Here is a 24,124-nt window from a genome sequence, read left to right as displayed (position 1 = left end):
TTTTTAGAATCTTTGCCTTTTGGAGATGTTCAGAGACAATTTTGAAAGATTTCTTTGGTGATACTCTTGTGAGTATCTTGTAAAGTCATATTAACAACAACAATAGTAAATTTAAAATGATTTGATCTTCATGACACTCCTAAATACAGATATATTTATTCCCCGCTTTAACAGATGAAAACGTTGAATCCCAGAGAGATAAAATAAATTGATGCTATGCAGTCAATAAGTGGTGTATACCAGATTCTAAACTAAGTCTTTGAATTTAAGCTCACTTCTCTTTGCTCTTTTTCCTTTATATTTCTCTCCCTCTTTCTTTGTCTCTTTTTTTCTTCTCCCTCTCTCAGTGAATGCTTTATGACTGTTTACTTTTTGGCCATCACTGGGAATATAAAAATTAATTATTACAATTGCATGAAGGCACATTTTTGCCTTCAGGGATGCACACTGTTGAAGAAAGAGAGATGAGTACCAGACAATGTGGCACAAGTCTTTAGGGTGGTTTACCATCTTCTGTGAGATTAGGAGGAGGTAGCAAAACCATTTTTAGTCTTAAGCTGAGAAGCTACCACACAGGTAAAGTATGAAAAAACATGGCTTGTGAAAGAATCTTTATATGTCTTTGAGTATTTTGCATGACCTCAATTATAACAAATTGGATTTTTCACTGGTAAACATATCCAGCCATTTTGGAGGTAAAATACACAAATCTTTGGGTATTTGTGAATGTCCCACATCCAGGGCTATATCATTGATTGGCTCTTCCAAATTGATGCATGGCATTTTTTTTCTGATTTTAAATGTTGCACATTTTGTTGTGAAAACTAAAACAAGGGATGCCTGGGTGGCTTAGTTGATTAAGCTTCTTGATTTCAGCTTAGGTCATGATTTCAGGGTCATGGGATTGAGCCTGTACTGGGTGTCGAGCTTGCTTAAGATTCTCTGCCACCACATCTCCTTCTGCCCCTCTCCCTAACTTGTGTTCTCTTTCCTTCTCTTTCACTCTCAAAAAAAAATCATTGCACCTACAAACAATAGCACCTACATTGTCACTTATAAGAATACAAAAAATGAAACAGTCAATAGGGTTTTGGGCTTGTTTTCATCTTCTGCACAACTAGAAAAAATAAGGCATGCCATGAATATGCATTAGGTGAAAGTGTCATTATTGAGGATGAGTGTGACTTTCTTTTCAGGGATGTCACTTGTCACCTGAATGGATTTGATGGAGAAGATGAATAATGTGACAGAATTCATCCTCCTGGGCTTGACTCAAAATGTGGAACTTCAGAAATTTTCATTTGTTGTGTTTTTAATTGTCTACTTGGTCACTTTGGCAGGCAACTTGCTTATCATGATCACCATCAGCACCAACAAGGCCCTGGAAACCCCCATGTACTTCTTCCTGTCTTACTTGTCCCTTATAGATGGCTGCTGTTCTTCCTCCATGACCCCTAAAATGCTGGCTGACACTCTTACTATGAGAAAAATAATCTCTTTTAGGGGATGTATGACTCAGGTCTTTGCTGAGCATTTTTTTGGTGCTGCTGAGATTATCCTCCTTACAGTGATGGCCTATGACCGCTACGTGGCCATCTGCAAACCCTTGCACTACACAACCATCATGAGTCAACAGTTCTGTAGCCTCCTTGTGGGCGTGGTCTGGGCTGGAGCCTTTGTCCATGCAACCATTCAGATCTTCTTCACAGTCTGGCTGCCTTTCTGTGGGCCCAACGTTATAGATCATTTCATGTGTGACTTAAACCCTTTGTTGAAACTTGTCTGCATGGACACTCATACCCTTGGTCTCTTTGTTGCTGCCAATAGTGGGTTCATCTGTTTGTTAAACTTTCTCCTTTTGGTGGTCTCCTACATGGTCATTTTGCACTCTCTAAGGACCTACAGCTTGGAGGGGAGACGTAAAGCCCTCTCTACATGTGTCTCTCACATCACCGTGGTCATTTTATTCTTTGTGCCCTGTATATTTGTGTATTTGCGTCCAGCGATCACCTTTTCCATTGATAAAGCTGTGGCTGTGTTTTATACCATGATAACTCCTATGTTAAACCCTTTAATCTACACCTTGAGAAATGCAGAGGTGAAAAATGCTATAAAGAAGCTCTGTATCAAAAGGTGACTTCAATGGAGAAAGAATCACAATAGCATAAAATGACCTTATCTTTTAAATGGCAAAGAGAAGATAATATAATTTCAATGGTTCAGGGCCAAGTGAACATTATATGTAAAAGTATGTTTATGTTGGCATGTAAGTTTTCTGAGGAAAGGCCCAGGCAGGAAATTATTAATCATTTAAAACTATGACATTTAGATTTACTTATTGCCCATTTAGTTGTCAAACTTTGATTACTTTCAGAATCACTTGGAACTCTTGTTAAAACACACATTTCCAGGATATAGACTCGGGAGATTCTAACTCAGTGGGGGACTGTTCTTGGATTGGCATATTTGCATTTTAAACCAGTTATGTAGATGTGTCTAAGCAGATGATCTATGCATAAACTTTGAGCAATAATGCTATAGATTATGTTTGCATCCTTAGCTTATTAACAGATCACTTTATTACAGCACTTCCTGGGAAGTATATTTCATAGCAGTTGCTATGCTATGAGCATCATGAAACTGAACTCTTCATAAGTCATGCAGTGCAAGCTTACTGCCTTTGCAATGGCAAAACAAAAATGTAGTGTTCTGTGAAGCTTTCTCTGTTCTTTATGTTCACTTCCTATACTTTTTAATCTTTTGCTACATCTGGTCTGATTCTCTCTTTTCCTCTCTATTTCCAAAGGGAAGACCTACTATCCTTGCTGGGTTATTTGGACTAAAATTTATTGTTACTGTAATAACAATTAGTCATTTACATTGAGAATATCATTGTCATGATTTTGCTGTGTGAAGGAGACATTATGTAGCATTTTTATATGCACATTTGTAGGAATGAGTTTAGTGTATTCTAATCGTTAAGAGAATAGTCTCTAAGTGAGATAGTTCTGAGTCAAAACTTAGTTTTACTACATTCATTGTGAACTTTAGGAAACTACAGTATCTTTGATTTAAAGGAGAGTGATAGAGATATTATTAGGATTAATACATAATTCTTGTAAATCTTTTATTACCAATAAATTCTCAAAGGCTGTTAGTGATTATGAAATTTATTCCTGGAGTCTCTATAATATTGCAGAACCACTTAATCTACTTTTTGAGAATTGGAATGGATAATACATAATTTCTTTCTACCTTCTTTGAAGAATAATATTCTATACTCACTGGCCTTGTAAAATTCTTGGTGTCTGGAATGTTTCCGAACATCCTTGACCAATTACTTTCTTGCATTCTCCTGTTTTTCTCATTTCCATTGGGCTCATGCTTCCTAGGCCTTGGGGCTGGTCCACTTATCGGTATGATTCTCTTCTGACAAGTCTTAACTGAAGGGCCAAAAGGTCATTTTATTATGAACCTGAGGTCAACAAAAATAGGCAACCAGAATGTGAACAGAATTGAGATACTTGTTTAGAGGAGGTGGTGTGGTGAAAGTAGATCTGGAGTCAGATTTCCTGAGTTTGAATGCAACCTGAGGAAATTATTTTATCTTTCTACAATATTTTTTTTAAAGATTTTATGTATTCATGAGAGACACACACAGAGAGAGGGGCAGAGACACAGGCAGAGGGAGAAGCAGGCTCCATGCAGGGAGCCCGATGTGGGACTCGACCCCGGGTCTCCAGGATCACACCCTGGGCTGAAGGCGGCGCTAAACCGCTGAGCCACCAGGGCTGCCCCTCTACAATATTTTTTATGTGTAAAAATGGTAACAATAATACAAATTTCATAATATATTTGGGCTATGTAAATGAGTTTTTATATGCTAAATGCTTATGAAAGTTCCTGGCACATAGTAAACATTATAAAAGCATATTTAAAAGAATAAAAAAAAACACTGCTTGCCCAACTCAGTATGAACAGATTTTTGCTTATATCTCTTTTTGAACTAGCAGGGTCCTCATTGTGTTTGGGTCAACACCTTTATGGATGTTGGTCCCTGTCTCCTTAGGTGAAAAAAGACAGCTAGTTCCTTATATTATCTTATATATTATCAATACTATGTCAGGTAACCTTTTCCTTGAAGTTTAGGTAAGAGCATAATTGACTTTATGTTATTATTCAGCCTCTGGAAGTTAGTGTTAGTGGCAGTTTTGGGTGATGTGGAAAGATTTGAGTTATGGAGTAAACGGAATTAGTATTGAATTCTGGTTAAGTTTATGTAATTCATCAACTCTGAGGATCTAATTTTATTTATTTATTTATTCTTAAAGATTTCATTTATCCATTCATGAGAGACACAGAAAGAGAGAGGCAGAGACATTGGCAGGGGAGAAGCAGGCTCCATGCTGGGAGCCCAACATGGGACTAGATCCCAGGACTTCAGGATCACACCCTGGGCTGAAGGCAGAGCCCTTAACCACTGAGCCACCCAGGCATTCCTCAGGGTCTTATTTTAATCTGAGCTCCCATGGACAGTGAAATGGTAATACATTTTTCAAACAGTAGTTTTAAGCATTAGATGAGACACTGCATGCCAGATATCCAGGACAATGCTTGTCACTTAGTGGGTACCTAATAAGCGTCATTGTCTTTGTTGCTCCTTCAATTGTTCATTTGTGTTCTATTTCTGTCTGACTTTTAAAAAAACCTTCTGATTTATACATGTTATTCAACTCTAGGCAGATATTTCTATTATGAAGTCATGAGGCACTTTCGAAATTCTGAGAGTAAAGCCCTCAAAATTAATACAAGATAGGTAAGATTCACTCTCTACAAAATTCACCTTAAAATGTGAATGTCTCTGAAGTTACAATTAGGTGAAGGAAAACACCAAAATTTGAGACACTTTCTATGATAAAAACATCTGTATTACAATAATTAGTAATTGTAGTAAAAGTGGTTCCTACTTATTAAAATTTGACTGCTGCTACAAAGGCAAGTTACTGTTTAATCCCCTAAGATCTCTATGAAATAATGTTATTATTATTTCTTTCTAGAAGAACTGAAGTATGGAAAATTTAAATAATTTACTGTAGGTCATGCTAGAAAATGCCTGAGATGCAGTTTAGAACCGGTGCTCCTAAACACTATGGTATACTTCATAATAATGACAGATCACATAGCACTTTGTAGGGAGATAGACAATAAATAAGTTAATATATATATATGAAAAAAAGTTACATTCAAGTGCTTAAAAATTTAAAGATGTAGTTAATGTGATAATGACTCAAAAGACAAGGGGCCACTCTAGGTTTTGTGTTCAAGGAAGACCTCAAAGCAAGAATTCATAGTGTTTATCTGTGTCCAGGTATGAGAGACAGTGAGCTGAAAGGTCATGAGTAAAACCACTAGAGAGGAGTTTGTACATAGGAAGGGGATTTTTATCTGATATGGGTGAGTGTCATTAACTACTCCCTTCTGACTCGGATATCACCAAGCAACCTTAACCTTACAATTAATTCAGCTCTAATTAAAGTCAGATGAAGTGAAATAAAACATCTGGACTCAAGCAATCGTCTTTCCCCAGAACCTGTATGTGCTTTCTGGCAGGTGTTTTCTTTGGTGGACTTGGTGTAGCCAATGACATTCATCTCCACTTTTGCCTCTTCATGGCTTCTTTAATTTCCACAAATTTTATTCCCATGTGAAAGCATTTGCTTAAATTGCACATCTCTATATAGTTGTCCCACTCAAGCACATCTCTTTGACCCTGTTATATCATTCTCTCCCTTACCCACTAGCTTCAGCTGCAATGGTTTCACTTTTGCCTATAGGCCTTTGAACTAGTTCTTTATTCTCCAAATGCTCTTCCTCTAGGCCTTCCTATTGCTTGGATTGTTGTCCTCACTCAGTCTGCAACACAATGGCCACCTCCTTAGAGGTCTTTAACCACCATCACCATGTAAAGCCATCCTCTATCTCCCTGAGTTATTCTGTCACAGTACTCACAATTTCTCTATAGCACCTTTGCCATCTGATTATCTGATTTACTTGTTTATTCTCTGTCTCTTCCAATTAGAATGCAAGCTTCACGAAAAGTAGGTGTATTGGCTATTTTACGCCCTACTGTATTGCCAGCACCTAGAGTAGACTTGGCACACGGTAAATGCTTCATACAGACTTACTGAATAAAAGGCCATCATTTCCACTTAACCCTCCTAAGAATAAATGCATTTTTAAAAGAGACCCTTGTTAACTGGAAGCTCCTGAAGTTGATGACTTTCCATTCTTGGTGATAAATTGAAATGGAGAATTTTAGGTCAGTTGAATATATCATCTGGGGTTCTTAGCCGATGATCCAGCATCTCTGTAGCTAGTTTCAGTAGAAGGGATATTTGATATGCAATTAAATAGTTTAAGGATATTTGGAAGAGTGGGAATCACAGATTGAAGGCTGAGCTATCAGGAAGAGCTTGCAGAAGCATACCTGACTGGACTGGCATGCAAGGGAGATGCTGCCTGTGCTCTAATCAGGATCACCCTACCCTGACTAAACTGCAGTGGTGCCATCACATTCCTGACCTCAAAGTTGCCCTGATGCTTGGAACTACCTATCGCCAGATAACTGACTTCTGCTCCAAGACTTGCATACAGACTCTTAGTTGACGGAACACATCACATGTCTGCACCTTTGTTGCAGGGAAACAAGGAAATGAGATTCTTTGGATTTTATGTTGGAATAGTGGATACATACCTTGGAAACTAACATGTGTGGCATGCTTTTAGGAGATTTTGGGGCAGTCACACACTCGGATGTGCACAATTGGGGATGGGAGCTCACAAAATGGGTTTCATTTATCCCATAGATAGTTTTTAATTTCCACAGAGTTTAAGAGTATCCCAGTCTCTATCCTAGATCTAGGAGAAGAAGCAGAAATAAATGACCACAAGGAAGCTGAGGGCAGGAAAATTGTTGATACCATAGAGTTATTCGTATCATTTATACCTGCTGTGCTAATAGTTGTGGTTAGTGCTAAGGTAGAAATGCAATGGAAAGCATTGTCTTTCACCTTGTGGCATTAGCATAGTGTAGGGTATGATGCAGTAGCACTTCCCAAATACCTCTTCTAGCTTAATTTTGAAATGTTTATTGGAAGGAAAGTTTTCTCCATAATAAACCAAAATGCTTGTCTTGCTTTAGTGACTCTCATCTTTTAAAAAAACCACCCCAAAATGTATTGTGTACTTTGTGTATCAGGCACTTTGCATACATTATATCATTCAATCATCATGATTTCTTTAAGTGCACATTATTCTCTTAGAGCTAAAAAACGAGGCTGAGGGATATTTAAAATAATGTTCTCCAAGTTATGCTATTGTAAGTAAGAAGGCGAATTAATCCTAGTCACCTCTCTCCAACACATTTGAAATTCTGTTTAAAATCCACAGTTGTCTAGGTTTAAAATGGTACGCTCATTTCATCTTACCTCAGATCTCCATCTAGTTGGATCTTGGCTCTTAATGCAGGCCTCCAGGATATTCAGCTTATCCACATGCATCTGTGTGCTTCCTCTTCCTGGACACATGTCACCTTAAAAAATTAATAAACTTTACTTTTAGAGAAGTTTTCAGCTTCTGGCTATTTGAGCAGGAACTACAGAGAGTTCCTGTATAATCCTTGTCCCCACACATGGAAATTTCTCCCACTTTGGACCTCTCACAAGACTGTGTACATTTGTTACGACTGATGAACGTATGAAACATTATCACATAAAGTCCATAATTTACATTAGAGTTCACCTCTGGTGCTGTACATTCTATGGGTTTGGAGAAATGTATAATGACATGTATCCACCATTGTAGTATCATGCAAAGTAGTTTCACTGCCCTAAAAACATTCTAGGCACTGCCTGTTCATCCTTCTCTCTCCCCTAACTCCTGGCAGCCACTGATCTTTTCACTGTCTGCATCATTTTTCCTTTGACACAATTGCACATAGTTGGAATCATACAATATGTAGCCTTTTGAGATTGCATTCTTTCACTTAGTAATACACATTTGAATTTCTTCCATGTTCTTTCCTGACTTGGTAGGTCAACCTTTTAGTGCCAAATAGTCTTTATTTTCTGTCTGTACCACAGCTTTATTTATCAACTCACCCACCAAAGAGTGTCTTGGTTGTTTTCATGTTTTGACAATTGTGAATAAAGTTGCTAGAAACATCTAGGCATAGATTTTTTTCCTTCTCATCTTGATTAAAGTATAATTGGCACATAATATAAGCTTAATGTGTACAGTGTGATTTGTCATACATATATATTGTGAAATTATTACCACAATAAGGTAAGTTAAAACATTCATCCCTTCACATAATTACATTTTTTTGGGGGGAGAACATTTAAAATTTACCCTCAAGTATATAACACAATATTGCTAACTATGTCACCATACAGATTATTAGATACTCAGGACTTATTCATCTTCAGCTGGAAGTTAGTAGTTTTTGGTCAACATCTCCGTCTTTTCTTATCCCCACCTCCTGGCAACCACTGTTCTACTTTCTGATTCTATGAGTTTGACCTTTCTTCTTCACTTTTAAAGGATAATTACACAGAGCACAGAAATTTAGATTTGTGGGGTTTTTTTCTTTTCTTTTCTCTCAGCATTTTATTTATTTATTTATTTCTCTCAGCACTTTAAATACTCCATTCACTTCTTTCTTGCATGGTTTCTGAGAAGTTGGATCTAAGTCTTTCTTCTGCTTCTTGTGGTGGTGGTCCCAGTCTAGTGATAGTGATGTGATTGTCTAGGAATGCCTCTGGCACTCACCTGGGCTTGTATTACTTATAGTAAGTCCCCATAGACATTTCCTCCACTGAGGCCAGTGTTGTGGCTGGACTGGCTCTTGTGGTTCTTACTATGATTTCAGGATACACTTGACTGCAGTAAAAATGATCAGGAGCTTCAAGGTACACGATTTTCTACACCCTAGTCTTGGAGGGTAAACAGCATATCTGAGGGCCACATCTGAGTTTGCAGTTAAAGAGAGCAAGAGTACAGACCTGGGGCTATGCCTTTATTAGGATCTGATGGTAGTGGGGACCTATGCAGGGTTTCATGGGTTCACTATTTATTGGCTCACTTAAAGCATGAGAGTGAGAATTAAGGCACAGAAAAGGAGAAGCAGGGTCACTCAACTGGTCAGTTGTTGAAGTTACCCAGGGCTTTCTGAATGAAAGAGGAAACTTCATGAGTGGAGGTGTCTTAATTCCTAACCTGGCTGCTTTGCTAGTAGCTGTGTCATATAGCTGGTAATATGTTTATTCATGATAGATGCTTTTGAAATGGATGCTTTGTCAATCAAAAACTTAATGTCAAGCAAGCACTTACAGTACAATCAAAGGGCTTAATGTCAGACACTCTCCTATAGGTAAGATACTTTTTCTTTGGTTTCTTGCAAGATTAAAAATTTTACCTTTGATTTTCTGAAGCTTGAATATGACACACTTCTATCTGGTTTTTGTTAGGCATTTATCTTATGAAGTATTACCTGAGCTTCCAGAGGCTTGGTGTTCAACATTAATTTGAGGGGCAATTCTCAGTCATTATTGCTTAAAATCTTGCCTCTATTCTTGTCAATTTTTCTAGTATTCCCATTACATGTATGTTACCTGTTTGGTAGTTGTCCCACTGTTTTGCATATTCTGTTCTAGTTTGTTTATTTGTCTATATTTTTTCAGGCTTTTTTCTTTTTGATTTTCAGTTTTGGAAATTTCTATTGCCATGTCCTGAGGCTATGTCCAGTCTATTAATGTTCATCAAAGGCATTCTTGAATTCTGTCAGTGTTTTTGATCTCTAGCATTTCTTTTCAATTTTTCCTTAGAATTTCTCTCTCTTACATTATCCTCCTTTCTTGTCTTTAGTGATATAACAGGGCAAGTGTTCTGGAGTTCTATGATAAAATCTAAGTCTTCTGGGGAGTTTGTACTCTGGGGCTGTATAGTTCACCAGTGCTTCTCATCTGACCTGTCCATAATGTGATAGATCTAAAAGAATATTTACACCTAGATGTTCTTTTAAAATTTGGTGGAAAAATCAAAGTAAATAGAATAAAGCAAGAGTCAGTCTAGGACATACTCCCAGGGCATGACTTGATAATATATCTGGTTGGAAGGCAAAAAATGGCCCATGGATCTTTGCATTTTTGGGGAGAAGATGCTATTCTCTTCAGCAATGTTACTATTCTTTCAGAACATTTCAAGAATGTCTTCTCTAGATCTCACTTCAATTAATTTTGCCATACAAACAGAATGAGATGGCCCCAAAATGGGAATGGTAATTTTTCTTTTTTTTGAGGTACTAGAAAAGAAGTTATTTTTTGGAAGAGATTTTTCCTTTTAAAAGAGCTTGTTGCTGACTTGTTATTTCAATAGATTTGCCTGCCTCAATAAATTACCCTAATGTGGAAAATTTTTGGTTTTCTATTTGCATCATGGAATTCCTTTTAAATAGATCTACAATCAAGTAATAACAATTTTCTGAAGTACTTAGAGGACTCTGCAGGAAAAGCACAGATCTGGTCATGTGAAGTAAAATATATCCTTAAGGACTAATGCAGCTTTTTGACCTCGTTGGTCATACTGGATAGGAGAGGCATTTCCAGGTCTTTATTAGTTAGTTTAAAAGTCTCCTGCTGACTGTAAGCAAGCTTTCAAAAGGTAAGCCTATATAAGAGTTAATGGTGGAGATTTTCAATTGTATGAATTATTTTATAATGCAGGAAATTCTTACAAATTTGAGCTTATGAGAATTAAAAGTTGAAAAGTTCTTCAGAATCACAGGAGCTTTGAAGTCAATCAAAGTTAGTTTTTTTTTTTTGACTCATAAGCTGCTTTATTTGCATGCAGAATTGTAAAGAATTGAGAAAACATAATTGAAAAAAATTGCCATAATAATTAAAAATGTTAAATGTCTAAACATGTAACCAGAATTGGATATTAGAGAGTCCTCTTAGTTAGGATACCCAAATAGAAAAAAAAAGAAGAAGAAAAAAAGTAGAAATATAAAAGTAAGTTTACCAAAATTATGTATTACATATTAACATTTAATATATAAATGTTTTTAACAAAAATATACAATTAAAATAAAATATAAATCCCTGGCACAGATGATAGAGTTATAGACAACCTAGCAGAGAAGACATGTTAACTAATGATCTGCAGTGTAACACAGTAAATACTACTCTAAAGCTATAAGCAAATTTTACATATGTACAGAGGAAGAAACACACTACTGCTTATTTCTGTTGTAAATATGATTTAATTATTTGTTCAAAGTTAGTTTTTAATCTTATCTCTGTCACTAAAAGGTATATGACTGAGAAATTAAGTATTCTAAGCCTGTTTTTTCAACTATAAAATGGAGATAGCAGTGCTTGCTACTGTAAAGATAAAGTGTACATTAACTGTGATCTATATAGATGTGCATATGTATAGATATAGATGTATATGTGTATACATATATATATATATACATACATATATATATATATATATAAAATGCCTATGTAAGCATGGAAATAGCACATGATGTAGAGTTATGCATGACAAATAATAGATGTTGTTCTTGCAGTATTACCATTTCCTGTCATTAAAATACTTTGTACCATATAATGAGATGGAGATCATTTAGGAAGGAATAGGTTTATTGTGGAAAATTAAAAACTTATCTTAATAAATAATTGATATCTATTTGGAAATGTCAATTAGGTAGATGTAAACAGAGAACCATTCATAAATTGTTCTCCCACTTTGAATATGTAAATTACCTTGAGTGATTCTTCATTTAGGAATTAAACTTTGTGTAGGACTTTATACATTGCGTATCTTTCAAGGAATTTCCTTTCCATCTTGTTCTCTCACTTCTCCTTTAAATCTCAGGTAAAGTACTGCTTTCTCTGGGAAGCCTTCCCAGATCACAAGTTGATTTATGTGTTATGGCACATGGAATCCATAGTCTACATGAATATACTTGTGGTGACACTTATTAAATTGATCTATAGCGGTCTGACTCCCTATATATGAAATCACTGAGAAGAAGAAACCATGTTGTATTTAACTAAGTGATATCAATTATGATAGGTTTGATAGAAATAGATTTTGCATGTGCACTTTTTGTTGACTAAATAAAAAATTAAGCTTATAATATACTTAAAAGTTTTTTCTTTGTTTTAAAGGTAAACTGTTTCTAATAACAAAGGTCAGGACCTATAAGGAATAGAAAGAGCCAAGGAAATGGAACCAAAGAACAATGTTACTGACTTTGTCCTCTTGGGCCTCACACAGAATCCAAAGGAACAGAAGGTCCTTTTTGTTATATTCTTGCTCTTCTATATTTTGACCATGGTGGGCAACCTACTCATTGTGGTGACTGTTTCTTTCAGTAAGACCCTGGGTTCGCCTATGTACTTTTTTCTTGCCAGCTTATCATTTATGGACGTCATTTATTCCTCTTCTATTTCTCCTGAACTGCTTTCAAATTTGTTCTTTGGGGAAAATATCATATCCTTCCAATCTTGTATGATCCAGCTGTTTACAGAGCACTTTTTTGGTGGATCAGAGGTCTTTCTTCTGCTGGTGATGGCCTATGACCGCTATGTGGCCATCTGTAAGCCCTTGCATTACTTGGTTATCATGAGGCAATGGGTGTGTGTTGTGCTGCTTGTGGTATCCTGGGTTGGAGGTTTTCTGCATTCAGTAATTCAACTTAGCACTATTTATGGGCTCCCATTCTGTGGCCCCAATGTCATTGATCATTTTTTCTGTGATATGTACCCCTTACTGAAACTGGTCTGTACTGACACCCATGTCATTGGCATCTTAGTTGCTGCCAATGGAGGGATGATCTGCTCTATTGTGTTTGTGCTCTTGCTCATCTCTTATGGTGTCATCTTGCACTCTCTAAAGAACCTTAATCCGGAGGGGAGGCGGAAAGCCCTCCAGACCTGTGGCTCCCACATCACTGTGGTGGTCTTCTTCTTTGTTCCATGTATTTTCATGTATGTAAGACCTGCTAAGACCTTCCCCATTGACAAATCTCTGAGTGTGTTTTATACTGTCATAACCCCCATGCTGAACCCACTGATCTACACTCTGAGAAATTCTGAGATGACAAATGCTATGAAGAAGCTCTGGAGCAGAAGTATCATAACTTGCAGCAAATGAGCCCATCTGCCACCATGAATAGAGTCATTTGACATTAGGGTTCATTTCCTTAGAATGCAGAAGTCTTCTTCTTTTTTTAAAAGGATTTATTATTTATTTATTTATTATTTATTTGGTTTTATTTATTTAAAAGAGAATGGGTGAAAGCGAGAGAGACAGAATCTGAAGCAGACTCTGCATTGAGCACAGAGCCTGACATGGGACTAAATCCCCGAGCCGGGAGATCATGACCTGAGCCAAAACCAAGAGTTGGACGATATACTGATTGAGGCACCCAGGTGCCCCAGAATTCAGAAGTCTTCTTAAATCTGATTCTGACTTTACTTTCTTTAATGAATTTCTGGTAATTATAATTAAAGCATGGACTAGATGATTGTACTGTAATAAGTTTTCCTCCTTGCAAGAATATAATGTCTATAATGTCTTGTGTATCACTTCACTTAGAATGATATAATGCTTTTAAAGTAAGGAATCAATAGTAGGTGATAAGTTAGTGAGGAAATTTTTGTATGATTATACTAAACAGTCATCAATTTATGTATTTATCTTTCACTTTTTTTCCTGAGATTTAGTATTATTTTTAATTAGATTCTTGTCATTTCATCATTTTATTATACTATTTAAAATATTCAAACATGTATAGAATGTCTTCCTTGTTAAATTTTGGTTGTCTTATATAAGAAAAGTTGAAGTGTAATAGGTAATTATAGCAAAAATGAAAACCTTACGAAATAGGATAAGATTTAGGGCAGCCCGGGTGGCTCGGTGGTTTAGTGCCACCTTCAGCCCAGGGTGTGATCCTGGAGACCCGGTATCCAGTCCCACGTCGGGGGCCCTGCATGAAGCCTGCTTCTCCCTCTGCTTGTGTTGTCTCTCTCCCTCTCCCTCTGTCTCTTTGTGTCTCTCATGAATAAACAAATTAAATCTTTAAAAAAATAGGATAAGATGTAGCATAAATTTCCTGCTTATCTCTCAGCATGGTCTCTAGTCTTCTTCCTCAGGAGCAGTCACTTCATTGGTTTCTGAAGATTTATCAGATAACAATCTTTACAAACGCATGTGCATTTAAATATACAGATGTGTGTTTTTTCTGTGTATGCAAATGTTTGCTTTTACTATGCAACATTTAAAATATGTTTTATCTTATTTTATTTAAATTCCATTAATTAACATATAGTATATCATTACTTTCAGATGTAGAGTTCAATTATTCATCAGTTCCATACATACCCAGTGCTCATTACATCATGCGCCCTCCTTATTGCTCATGCAATACTTCTTTAAAATACACCTTTAATTTTAGGATTGTTTTTATGTTTTTTATTTTCTCTTTATTTTTTTCTATACACACACACATATAATGTGTATATATATATATTGGAGCTCGATTTGCCAACATATAGTATAAAACCCAGTGCTGATCCCATCAAGTGCCCCCCTCGGTGCCCATCACCCAGTCATCCCATCCCCCTGCCCACCTCCGCTTCCACTACCCTTTGTTTGTTTTCCAGGACTAAGAGTCTCTCATTTTCATTTTAAACTGAAGTATACTTGATGTACTGTCTTAGGTTCAGATGTACAAGATAGTGCTCTGACAATTATAGACATGACATAAGAATATTCACCATGTAAGTGTAGTCATCATCTGTCACCATCCAAGGGTAATTACTACAGTATTTATTTCTTATGTTGCATTATATCTTTTGACTTAAATATTTTATAACTGGAAGTCTGTACCTCTTAATCATCTTCACCTATCTTGTCTGTCCTCTCAGCCTCTCCCTTCTGGTAATCATCAGTTTGTTCTCTGTGTTTGAGTCTATTTTGTTTCTGCTTATTTGTTTTTTAGATTCTACATAAAAGTCAAATTATCTGCAACACTGAAGACCTTCCATACCTGTTTATATAGATCTCTTAGTTTTTTTTTATATTAGGTAATACTCCCTTATAAGTATATACTAATATTAATGTATGCATTTCTCCTCAGATTGTTCTTAACCTTTTCGTATGACAAAGAATTTTGTAATAAATACATGTCTTTATTCAAAAACATGTGCAAAGATGGGTTCTGAGGAGTGGAGTTCTTGTTATACGTATTTGAGTCAATGGTCAGATATTTATAGTTACTGCCATACTGCCATCCTTGAGGTAATACTAACAGCTATACTGCTGCTCACAGTCTGAGATGCATTCTGTCCGTATACTCAACAAACTGTGTCCATTGCATATTTAAGGGACAGAACAATCTGATTAAAGTTATTTTATTTCATTTTATACTTTAAGTCCTTTCTTTCAAAATCCTTTTAATGTAGTTGAATTTAAGCATTTTCTCATAAATTTAATATGATTTGTATTTCTTTCCTGTGGATTAACTATTAAAGTCTTTATTTCATTCAATTGTTGATCTTTCCCATGCTGATTTTTGAGTCATTTATGTACTAAAATGATCCCGTTTACTATTGTATATGTATTATTTTTCTGGCTTGTGATATTTTTAACTTTTTTTGTATGATGTAAAATGTCTTTGGCATGTAAAGCATTTTGTCATATATTTTATATTTAATCTTTTTTGTTTTGTATCTTGCTTAAAAAGACTTTCTTCACTTCATTCATACAAAAATATTCCTTTAAAAATTATTTAAATTTAACTAGCCAACACCAAAATATTCTTCAACTATTTTTAGCACTAAAGTTTTAAACACTTTTTTGGTCTTAGATTAAAACTGTTGATCCATCGGGAATTTAATTTGACTTTAGGAATTAAATAGGGATTGAATATTATTTGTTTTCCTAAAGTTTAGTTGCCTTTTTATAGTTGCATGATTGTCTTTTGACTTGAAATCCTGACTATATAGTCTAGTGTTCCATTTGTATTTGGTTCCAGTCTATTCTGTTTTATTGAACTCTTTGTTCATGGCCCAATTGATATGCAGTACATTGTTTTGATATATAATACATTTTGATTTGTGATGGGACTAACAGTACTCATTTCTGTTCTTTTTCAGATTTTTGCCTAGTCTTGCATATTTACATTTCAAAATCAAGTTTAAAAGCAAATAAGATAAATAAGTTTAACATTAAAATAAGTTGCGTAAAAATAAGTTTAACATGGTTTAGTTACAAAACAAAGTCAATTATTAGGTTCAAGAACATTCAATTTAAGGAGATTAATCTAAGAAGAGTTTACAGCTTTCAAGTACTGAGAACCGTTATCAATGAATGGATCTTTTCATTCAACAAGTCATCTTTCATAAGCTTGGGTACTGCTTCTATTTTCTGCCTGTGTGGCTCAACCCTTCCAGATATCTGTTGCTCTTCATCCATGACCCCTGAAATGCTGCTTGGCATTTTTGCAGTAAGAAAAACCATCTTTTTCAAAAAGTGCATGACCGAAGTCTTTGCTGAGTACCTATGTGGCCATCTGCAAAGCCCTGTAGTATGAAATCATCACAAGGACAGGGATACAGCTTTGTCTTTCAGGTGGCATGTGCTAGAGGCTTGTCCTTGCAATCACTCAGGTCCTCATCACAGTGTGGCTGCCTGTGTGTGGCTCCAATATCATAGACCATTTGTGTGTGATATAAATCCTTGGTTGAAAACCATCTGCATGGACACTCATACCCTTGGTCTCTTTGTTGCTGTCAAATGTGCGTTCATCTGCCTATGAACATTTTCCTCTTGATGGTCTCCTAGCTGGTCATCATATGCTCCTTGAGAGCCTGTAGCTTGGAGGGCAGACCCAAAGCTATGTGGGTCTGTGTTTCTGCCTGTGTTCTCATGTCACTGTAGTGGCTTAGTATTGTGTCCTGAATGTTTATATATTTGTATCCAATCACCAGCTTCTCCACTGATCAAGCCAAGAAGCCATGGTAACTCTGTTGTTAAACTTAAACCTATGTACTCAGAAATTTGGAGGTAAAAAATGCCATGAGGAAGTTTTGGGGGTAGAAGATGTAACGTTGAGAGATATCCATAAGTTTTTAGATCAATTTGTCTTTTATTTTATTTTTTTATTGGAGTTCAATTTGCCAACATATAGCATAACATCCAGTTCTCATCCCATCAAGTGCCTCCCTCAGTGCCCATCAATTTGTCTTTTAAATGGAAAAGAGAAAAGATAATTTCTATGGTACCGAGGCAAATGAACACTCTTTGTCCAAAGTATGTTTATTTTGACACATAGGCACTATGAGGAAAGGTACAGGGAGGAGATTATTTACCATTGTAAAAATATCCTACTTAGATTTATATATTGACCAATTGATTGTCAAGGTCACTGTACTATGGGAATTAGAGTTCTTGTAAAATATGAATTGTCAGGACACAGCTCTGAGATTTTAATTGACTAGTTTTGTTTTTGGATGATGTACCTACTTTTAGATAAATTACCCAGGGATATGTGAAGCCAGTGATCTTTCCATATATTCTAGCTATTGTGCTATAATTTGTCTTTACATCATGAACCTAATAATGAAGTCACCTTAGTTCTTTCTTCTGGTACTCATTTTTTCTTATTTGTTTGTTTGTTTATTTCCAGTATAATTAACATATAGTGTTATATTAGTTTCAGGTGTACAGTATAGTGGTTCAACAATTCTATACAATACTTAATGCTCATTGAAATAAACTGTGTTCTTCATCTCCTTCATCTACCTCACTCACCACCCCATCCACTTCCCTTTTGGTAACTACCAGCTCTCTATATTTAAGAATCTGTTTTGTTTATCTCTTTTTTTCCTATTACTCATTATTTTTTTTCTTAAATCCTACATATGAGTGAAATATGGTGTTTGTCTTTCTCTGACTGACTTATTTCGCGTAACATTATACCCTCTTTCTCTCTCTAATAATCATACATATTATTTATATATATTATAAATAAATAAATATATATTATATAAAGTGACTTTATCCATTCATCAGTCAACAGACACTTCCATAATTTGGGTAGTGTAAATAATGGTGCAATAAACATAGGAATGCATATAATCTTTTCAAATTAGTGTTTTCATTGAGGCACCTGGGTGACTCAGTTAAGCATTTGCCTTTGGCTCAGGTCATGATCCCAGGGTCCTGGAATCCAGCCTTGTGTTGGGCTCCTTGCTCAGCAGGGAGCCTGCTTCTCCCTCTCCAGCTTGTGTTCTTTCTCTCTGTCCTTTTCTTTCAAGTAAGTAAGTAAGTAAGTAAGTAAGTAAATAAATCTTTTAAAAAAATTGTGTTTTTGTATTCTTTGGGTAAATACCCAGTAGTGTAAGTACTGGATCATATAGCAATTCTATTTTTAATTGTTCAAGGAGCCTTCATGCTATTTTCCACAGTGGCTGCACCAGTTTGGATTCCCACCAACAGTTCCTTTTTCTCCACATCCTCGCCAACACTGTGGTTTCTGGTGTTTTGATTTTAGCCATTCTGACAGATGTGAGGTGATATCCCACTGTGGTTTTGATTTGTGTTTTACTGTTGATGAGTTATGTCAAGCATCTTTTCCTGTGCCTGTTGGCCATCTGGATGTCTTCTTTGGAGAAATGTCTGTTCATGTCTTTTGCCTATTTTTATTTGGATTATTTGTTTTTTTGGTGTTGAATTATATAAACTCTTTATATGTTTTGGATACTAACCTGTTGTTGGATATGTCATTTGCAAATATCTTTTCTCATTCCTAGCTTGTTTTTTAGTTTTGTTGATTATTTCCTTCACCTTGTAGGTTTTATTTTGACATAGTGCCAATAGTTTAGTTTTGCCTCCTTCCCCCTTGACTCAAGAGACATATCTAGAAAAATGTTGCTGTGGCTGATGCCAGAGACACGACTGCCATCTCTCTCCTCTAGGGTTTTTGTGTTGTCAGGTTTCACATTTAGGTCTTTAATCCATTTTCTGTATGACATAAGAAAGAGGTCCAGTTTCATTCTTTTGCATGTGGCTGCTGTCTGGTGTACCCAGCACATTGTTGAAGAGACTGCTTTTTCCCCATGGCACATCCTTTCTTGTAGACTAATTGCCCATATAGTCATGAGTTTATTTCTGGGTTTCTATTCTCTTCTATTGATCTATGTGTCTACTTTTTGTGCCAGTACCATACTGTTTTCATTGCTACAGCTCTGTAGTATATCTTCATATCTGGGATTGTGATACCTCCAGCTTTTTTCCTCTTTTTTTTTTTTCAGCATTGCTCTTGCTAATCTGGGTCTCTTGTGGTTCCATGCAAATTTTAAGATACTTGTTCTGTGAAAAATGCTGGTGGTAGGATTTTATAGGGATTGCATTAAATTTGTAGATTTCTTTGCATAGTGTGAACATTTTAACAATATTTGTTCTTTCCATCCAAAGGCATGAAATATCTTTCCACTTGTTTGTGTCATTTTGAACTTCTTTTAATCAATGTTTTATAATTTTCAGAGTACAGATCTTTCACCTCCTTGATTAAGTTTATTCCTAGGTATTTTATTGTTTTTGGTGCAATTGTAATGAGACTGTTTTCTTAATTTCTCTTTCTGCTACTTCATTATTAGTGTATAGAAATGCAACAGATTCCTCTATGTTGATTTTGTATCCTGTGACAAGTGAATTCATTTTTTTAAGTTCTAGTAGTTTTTTGGTTGGGTCTCAGGCTTTTTAAAAAATATTTTATTTATGAGAGAGAGAGACAGAGAGAGAGAGAGACAGAGAGAGAGAGAGAGAGAGAGAGAGAGAGAGAGAGACAGGCAGAGACACAGGCAGAGGGAGAAGCAGGCCCCATGCAGGGAGCCCAATGTGGAACTCGATCTCAGGACTCCAGGATCATGCCCCGGGCCAAAGGCAGGCGCTAAACTGCTGAGCCACCCAGGGATCACCCTCTTTTTTTAAAAATAGGGATATATATATATATATATATATATATATATATATATATATATCACGTCATCTGCAAACTGTGAAAGTTTTATTTCCTTTTTACCAATTTAGATGCTTTTTATTTCTTTTTGTGGTTTGTTTCTCTGGGTAGGACTTTTAGTATTTTGTTAAATAATAGTAGTGAGAGTGTACATCCTTGTGTTGTTCATTGTCTTGGGGGAATAGCTTTCAGTTCTTCACCATTGGCTATGATGTTTGCTGCGAGTTTTTCATATATGGTCTTTGTTATGTTAAAGTATGTTTCCTTTAAACCTGCTTTGTTTTGAGGATTTTCATCATGAATGGATGTTGCACTTTGTCAAATGCTTTTTCTGCATCTATTGAAATGATCTTGTGGTTTTTATCTCTTCTATTGTTGTTGTGATATATCATGTTGATTGATTTATGAATATTGAACCACTCTTGCAACCCAGAAATAAGGCCCATTTGATTATGACAAATGATTTTTAAAATTCATTTAGGATTGCTAATACTTTGTTGAGGATTTTTGCATCTATGTGTATCAGAGATATTGACCTGTAGATTTCTTTCTTTGTAGTGTCTTTATCTGGTTTTGGTTTCAGAGTAATGCTGGCCTCATTGAATAAATTTGGAAGCTTTCCTTCCTCTTCTATTTTTTGGAATAGTTTGAGAAGATTAAGTATTAACTTTTCTTTAAATGTTTGGTAGAATTCATCGTGAAGTCATGTAGTTCTGGACTTCTGTTTGTTGGATTTTTTGATTACTGATTCAATTTCATTATGGTAATTTGTTCAAATTTTCTATTTCTTCCTGATTCAATTTTGGAAGTTTTTTCCCATAGGAATTTTTCCATTTCTTCTAGCTTATCCAATTTGTTGGTGTATAATTTTTCATAATATTGTCTTTTTTTTTGTTTGACCTACGCGACTTTATTGGTCCAAGTACAGAAGCTGTTAATAATGACACCGATTCCCCCAAACCCAGCCAACAGGAAATCTAGGGCAATGTGACCGTCCACCACTATTCATCCCAATAGGATTTGACTGATTGGTATTCCATCTGGAACATACATTGTATTACCAGTAACATTTGCCAAAATTAGAGATTGATGCTTTTTTCCCGGCTTCCTGATTTATGCAATTTCCACCCATGGGAACAGTTTTCTAAACTTTCACATAAATAGTAAATCCTCCGAGTCCTGTGCCTGAACAAACAAAAGTGGTCTTATATGGAAATTCACACATAAGTTGGAAATTCCAGCCTTGGTGATTCATTTCATTGCTGAAATCAACTTTTCTCAGAGGGATTTACCATGAGCTTCCTTGATGCATGGCATATCCAGCAGTCAGAAAAACAGGGAGTCATGACACTTGTTTGGCTATGTTCTGAACTAACAATGATTATAATTAGTTTAGCAAGTATAACAAGAAGAAAAAGGGGGCAATGAGTCATTCTGGCAGAAGGGCCACAAGGGGTCTGTGGAAAGTGAGAAGAATTATTTTAACTGAGCTAATAGAAAATAGAAATGAATTAGATGAGAATCTTGTCCCATTATCTTGGGTGGAAGCTGCCCACTATCTATCATCATCATCATTGCCTGTTCTGAAAGTCTTGGGTCAATGCCCTTTTCCTTTTTTTTTTATTGGAGTTCAATAATATTGTCTTATATCGTCTTATAATCCTTTGTATTTCTGTCATGTTGGTTGCTATTTATCCTTTTTAACTTATGATTTTGTTTGTTTGTTTGTTTTAACTTAAATTTAGTTATCCAACATAGAGTACATCATTACTTTCAGATGTAGTTATCAATAATTCATCAGTTGCACATAATACTGAGTGCTCATCACATCATGTACCATCCTTACTGCCCATCACTGAGTTACCCCATCCCCCTTCCAACCTCCCCCTCAGAAAACCCTCAGTTTGTTTACCAGAGTTAAGAGTCTCTTATGGTTTGTCTCCCTCTCTGATTTTTTCCCATTCAGTTTTCCCTCATTCCATTATGGTCTTCTGCACTATTTCTTATATTCTGCATATGAATGAAACCATATGATAGTTGTCTTTCTCTGATTGACTTATTTTATCTAACATAATATCCTTCAGTTCCATCCACATCAATGTAAATGGTAGGTATTCATCCTTTCTGATGGCTGAATAATATTCCCTTGAATATATATTCCACATCTTCTTTGCTTTTGAGTCCTCTCTCTCTTTCAACTTATTCTTTTTTTGATGAATAGCAATGCTTTATCAATTTTGTTATCTTTTCAAAGAATCAGCTCTTGGTTGCAATGATTGTTTTTATTTTTTTAAAATTTTTTTGCAATTATTGTTTTTAGTTTCTAGTTTGTTTATTTCTGCTCTAATCTATATTACATCCTTCCTTCCACTGGTTTTATTTTTTTTCTTTCTGTACTTCCTTTAGGTATTTTTATTTGAGATTTTCTTGCTTCTTGATGTAGGCCTGTACTGGTATAAACTTCCCTGTTAGAATAGCCTTTGCTGCATTACAAAGATTTTGGACTGTTTAGTTTTCATTGTCATTTGTCTCCATGTATATTTTGATTACTTCTTTGATTCCTTGCTTAAGTCCCTTATTGTTTACTAGTATGTTATTTAACCTCCATGTATCTGTGTTCAATCCAGATTTTTTCTTGTAGTTGATTTCTAGTTTCATAGTATTGTGGTCAGAAAAGATGCATGGTATGACTTCAACCTTTTTGAATTTGTTGAGACTTTCTTTGTGCTCCAACCTGCAATCTATTCTGGAGAATGTTCCATGTGCCCTTGAAAAGAGTGTATATTCTGCTGTTTTAAGATGGAATGTTCAGAATATGTCTATTAGATACATCTTGTCCAATGTGTCATTAAAAACCACTGTTTTAACAAAAAACAAAACAAAACAAAAAACCCCAAAAGCAAACCACTCTTTTCTTAATCATTATCTGTTTGGATGATCTGTTCATTGGTGTGAGTGTGGTGTTAAGATCCCTGACTATGATTGTAGTATTATTTATTACTTCCTTTATGTTTGTCAATAGTTGCTTTATGCATTTGGGTGCTCCCATATTTGATGTATAAATATTTACATTTTTTAATCTTCTTGTTGAAATTTTCCCTTTGTGAGTATATAGTGTCCTTGTTTGTTTCTGTTAACCATATTTGTTTTAAAGCCAATTTTTTTTCTGATAAAAGTATTGCTATCTGGCTTTCTCTTCACTTTCATTTGCATGGTAAATGTTTTTCTATCCCTTCACTTTCAGTCTGCATGTGTCTTTAGGCCTGAGATTAGTCTCTTGCAGGCAACATATAGTTAGGTCTTATTACTTATTTATTTATTTTTTATTTATTTATTCACAAGACACACACACACAGAGAGGCAGAGACACAGGGAGAGGGAGAAGCAGGCTCCTTGCAGGGAGCCTGATGTGGGAATCTGATGGCGGGACTCCAGGATCACATCCTGGGCTGAAGGCAGAGCTAAACCGCTGAGCCACCTGGGCTGCCCAGGTCTTACCTTTTTATCTGTCTGTTATTCTATGTCTTTTGATTGTAACATTTAGTTCATCTATATTCAAAGCGATTATGATAGGTGTGTACTTATTGCCATTTTGTTACTTGTTTTATGGTTGTTTTAGTATTTTTCCCTGTCCCTTTCTCCTCTTGCTCTCTCTGTCATGGTTTGTTGGCTTTCTTTAGTGATATACATGGATTCCCTTCTTTTTATTTTTTCCATATTTATTACTGGTTTTAGTTTTGTGTTTACTATTAGGTTTGTATGTAACACCTTATACATATAGCAGTCTGTATTAGGCTGATGGTTGCTTAAGTTTGAACCCCTTATAGAAGCACTAAATTTTTACTCCTGTCTCTGCCAAGTTTTAGTTTTTAGGTATATGGTAACCTACTTTATGTCCTTTTATTTTGTGAATCCCTTGACTGCTTTTTGTTTTAGATTTTTATTTATTTACTCATGAGAGACACACAGAGAGAGGCAGAGACACAGGCAGAGGGATAAGCAGGCTCCATGCAGGGAGCCTGATGTGGG

General features: G+C 35.7%; 2 protein-coding genes across 2 annotated transcripts; both read left to right on the top strand.

Moving 5' to 3' along the window:
* Nucleotides 1-1,225: 1,225 nt before the first annotated feature.
* Nucleotides 1,226-7,044, top strand: LOC129502948 (olfactory receptor 4C12-like). Its single transcript, XM_055314850.1, has 2 exons — nucleotides 1,226-2,123; nucleotides 7,043-7,044. Coding segments are annotated over exons 1-2 (900 nt in total).
* Nucleotides 7,045-12,294: 5,250 nt separating this feature from the next.
* LOC129503057 (olfactory receptor 4A47) lies at nucleotides 12,295-13,224 on the top strand. The gene has a single exon (XM_055314952.1). The coding sequence runs from the start codon at nucleotides 12,295-12,297 to the stop codon at nucleotides 13,222-13,224; it is 930 nt and encodes a 309-aa protein (XP_055170927.1).
* The last annotated feature ends 10,900 nt before the right edge of the window (nucleotides 13,225-24,124 follow it).

Source organism: Nyctereutes procyonoides, unplaced genomic scaffold, assembly GCF_905146905.1.
Source record: "Nyctereutes procyonoides isolate TBG_1078 unplaced genomic scaffold, NYPRO_anot_genome, whole genome shotgun sequence".
NCBI lineage: Eukaryota > Metazoa > Chordata > Mammalia > Carnivora > Canidae > Nyctereutes > Nyctereutes procyonoides.
Note: the sequence above shows the minus strand (reverse complement) of the source record. Positions and strands in the feature narration are given on the sequence as shown.

Excerpts from the sequence above, each read along its gene's own strand:
- LOC129503057 (XM_055314952.1), top strand. The coding sequence starts at position 12,295 with ATGGAACCAAAGAACAATGTTACTGACTTTGTCCTCTTGGGCCTCACA.
- LOC129502948 (XM_055314850.1), top strand. The coding sequence starts at position 1,226 with ATGGAGAAGATGAATAATGTGACAGAATTCATCCTCCTGGGCTTGACT.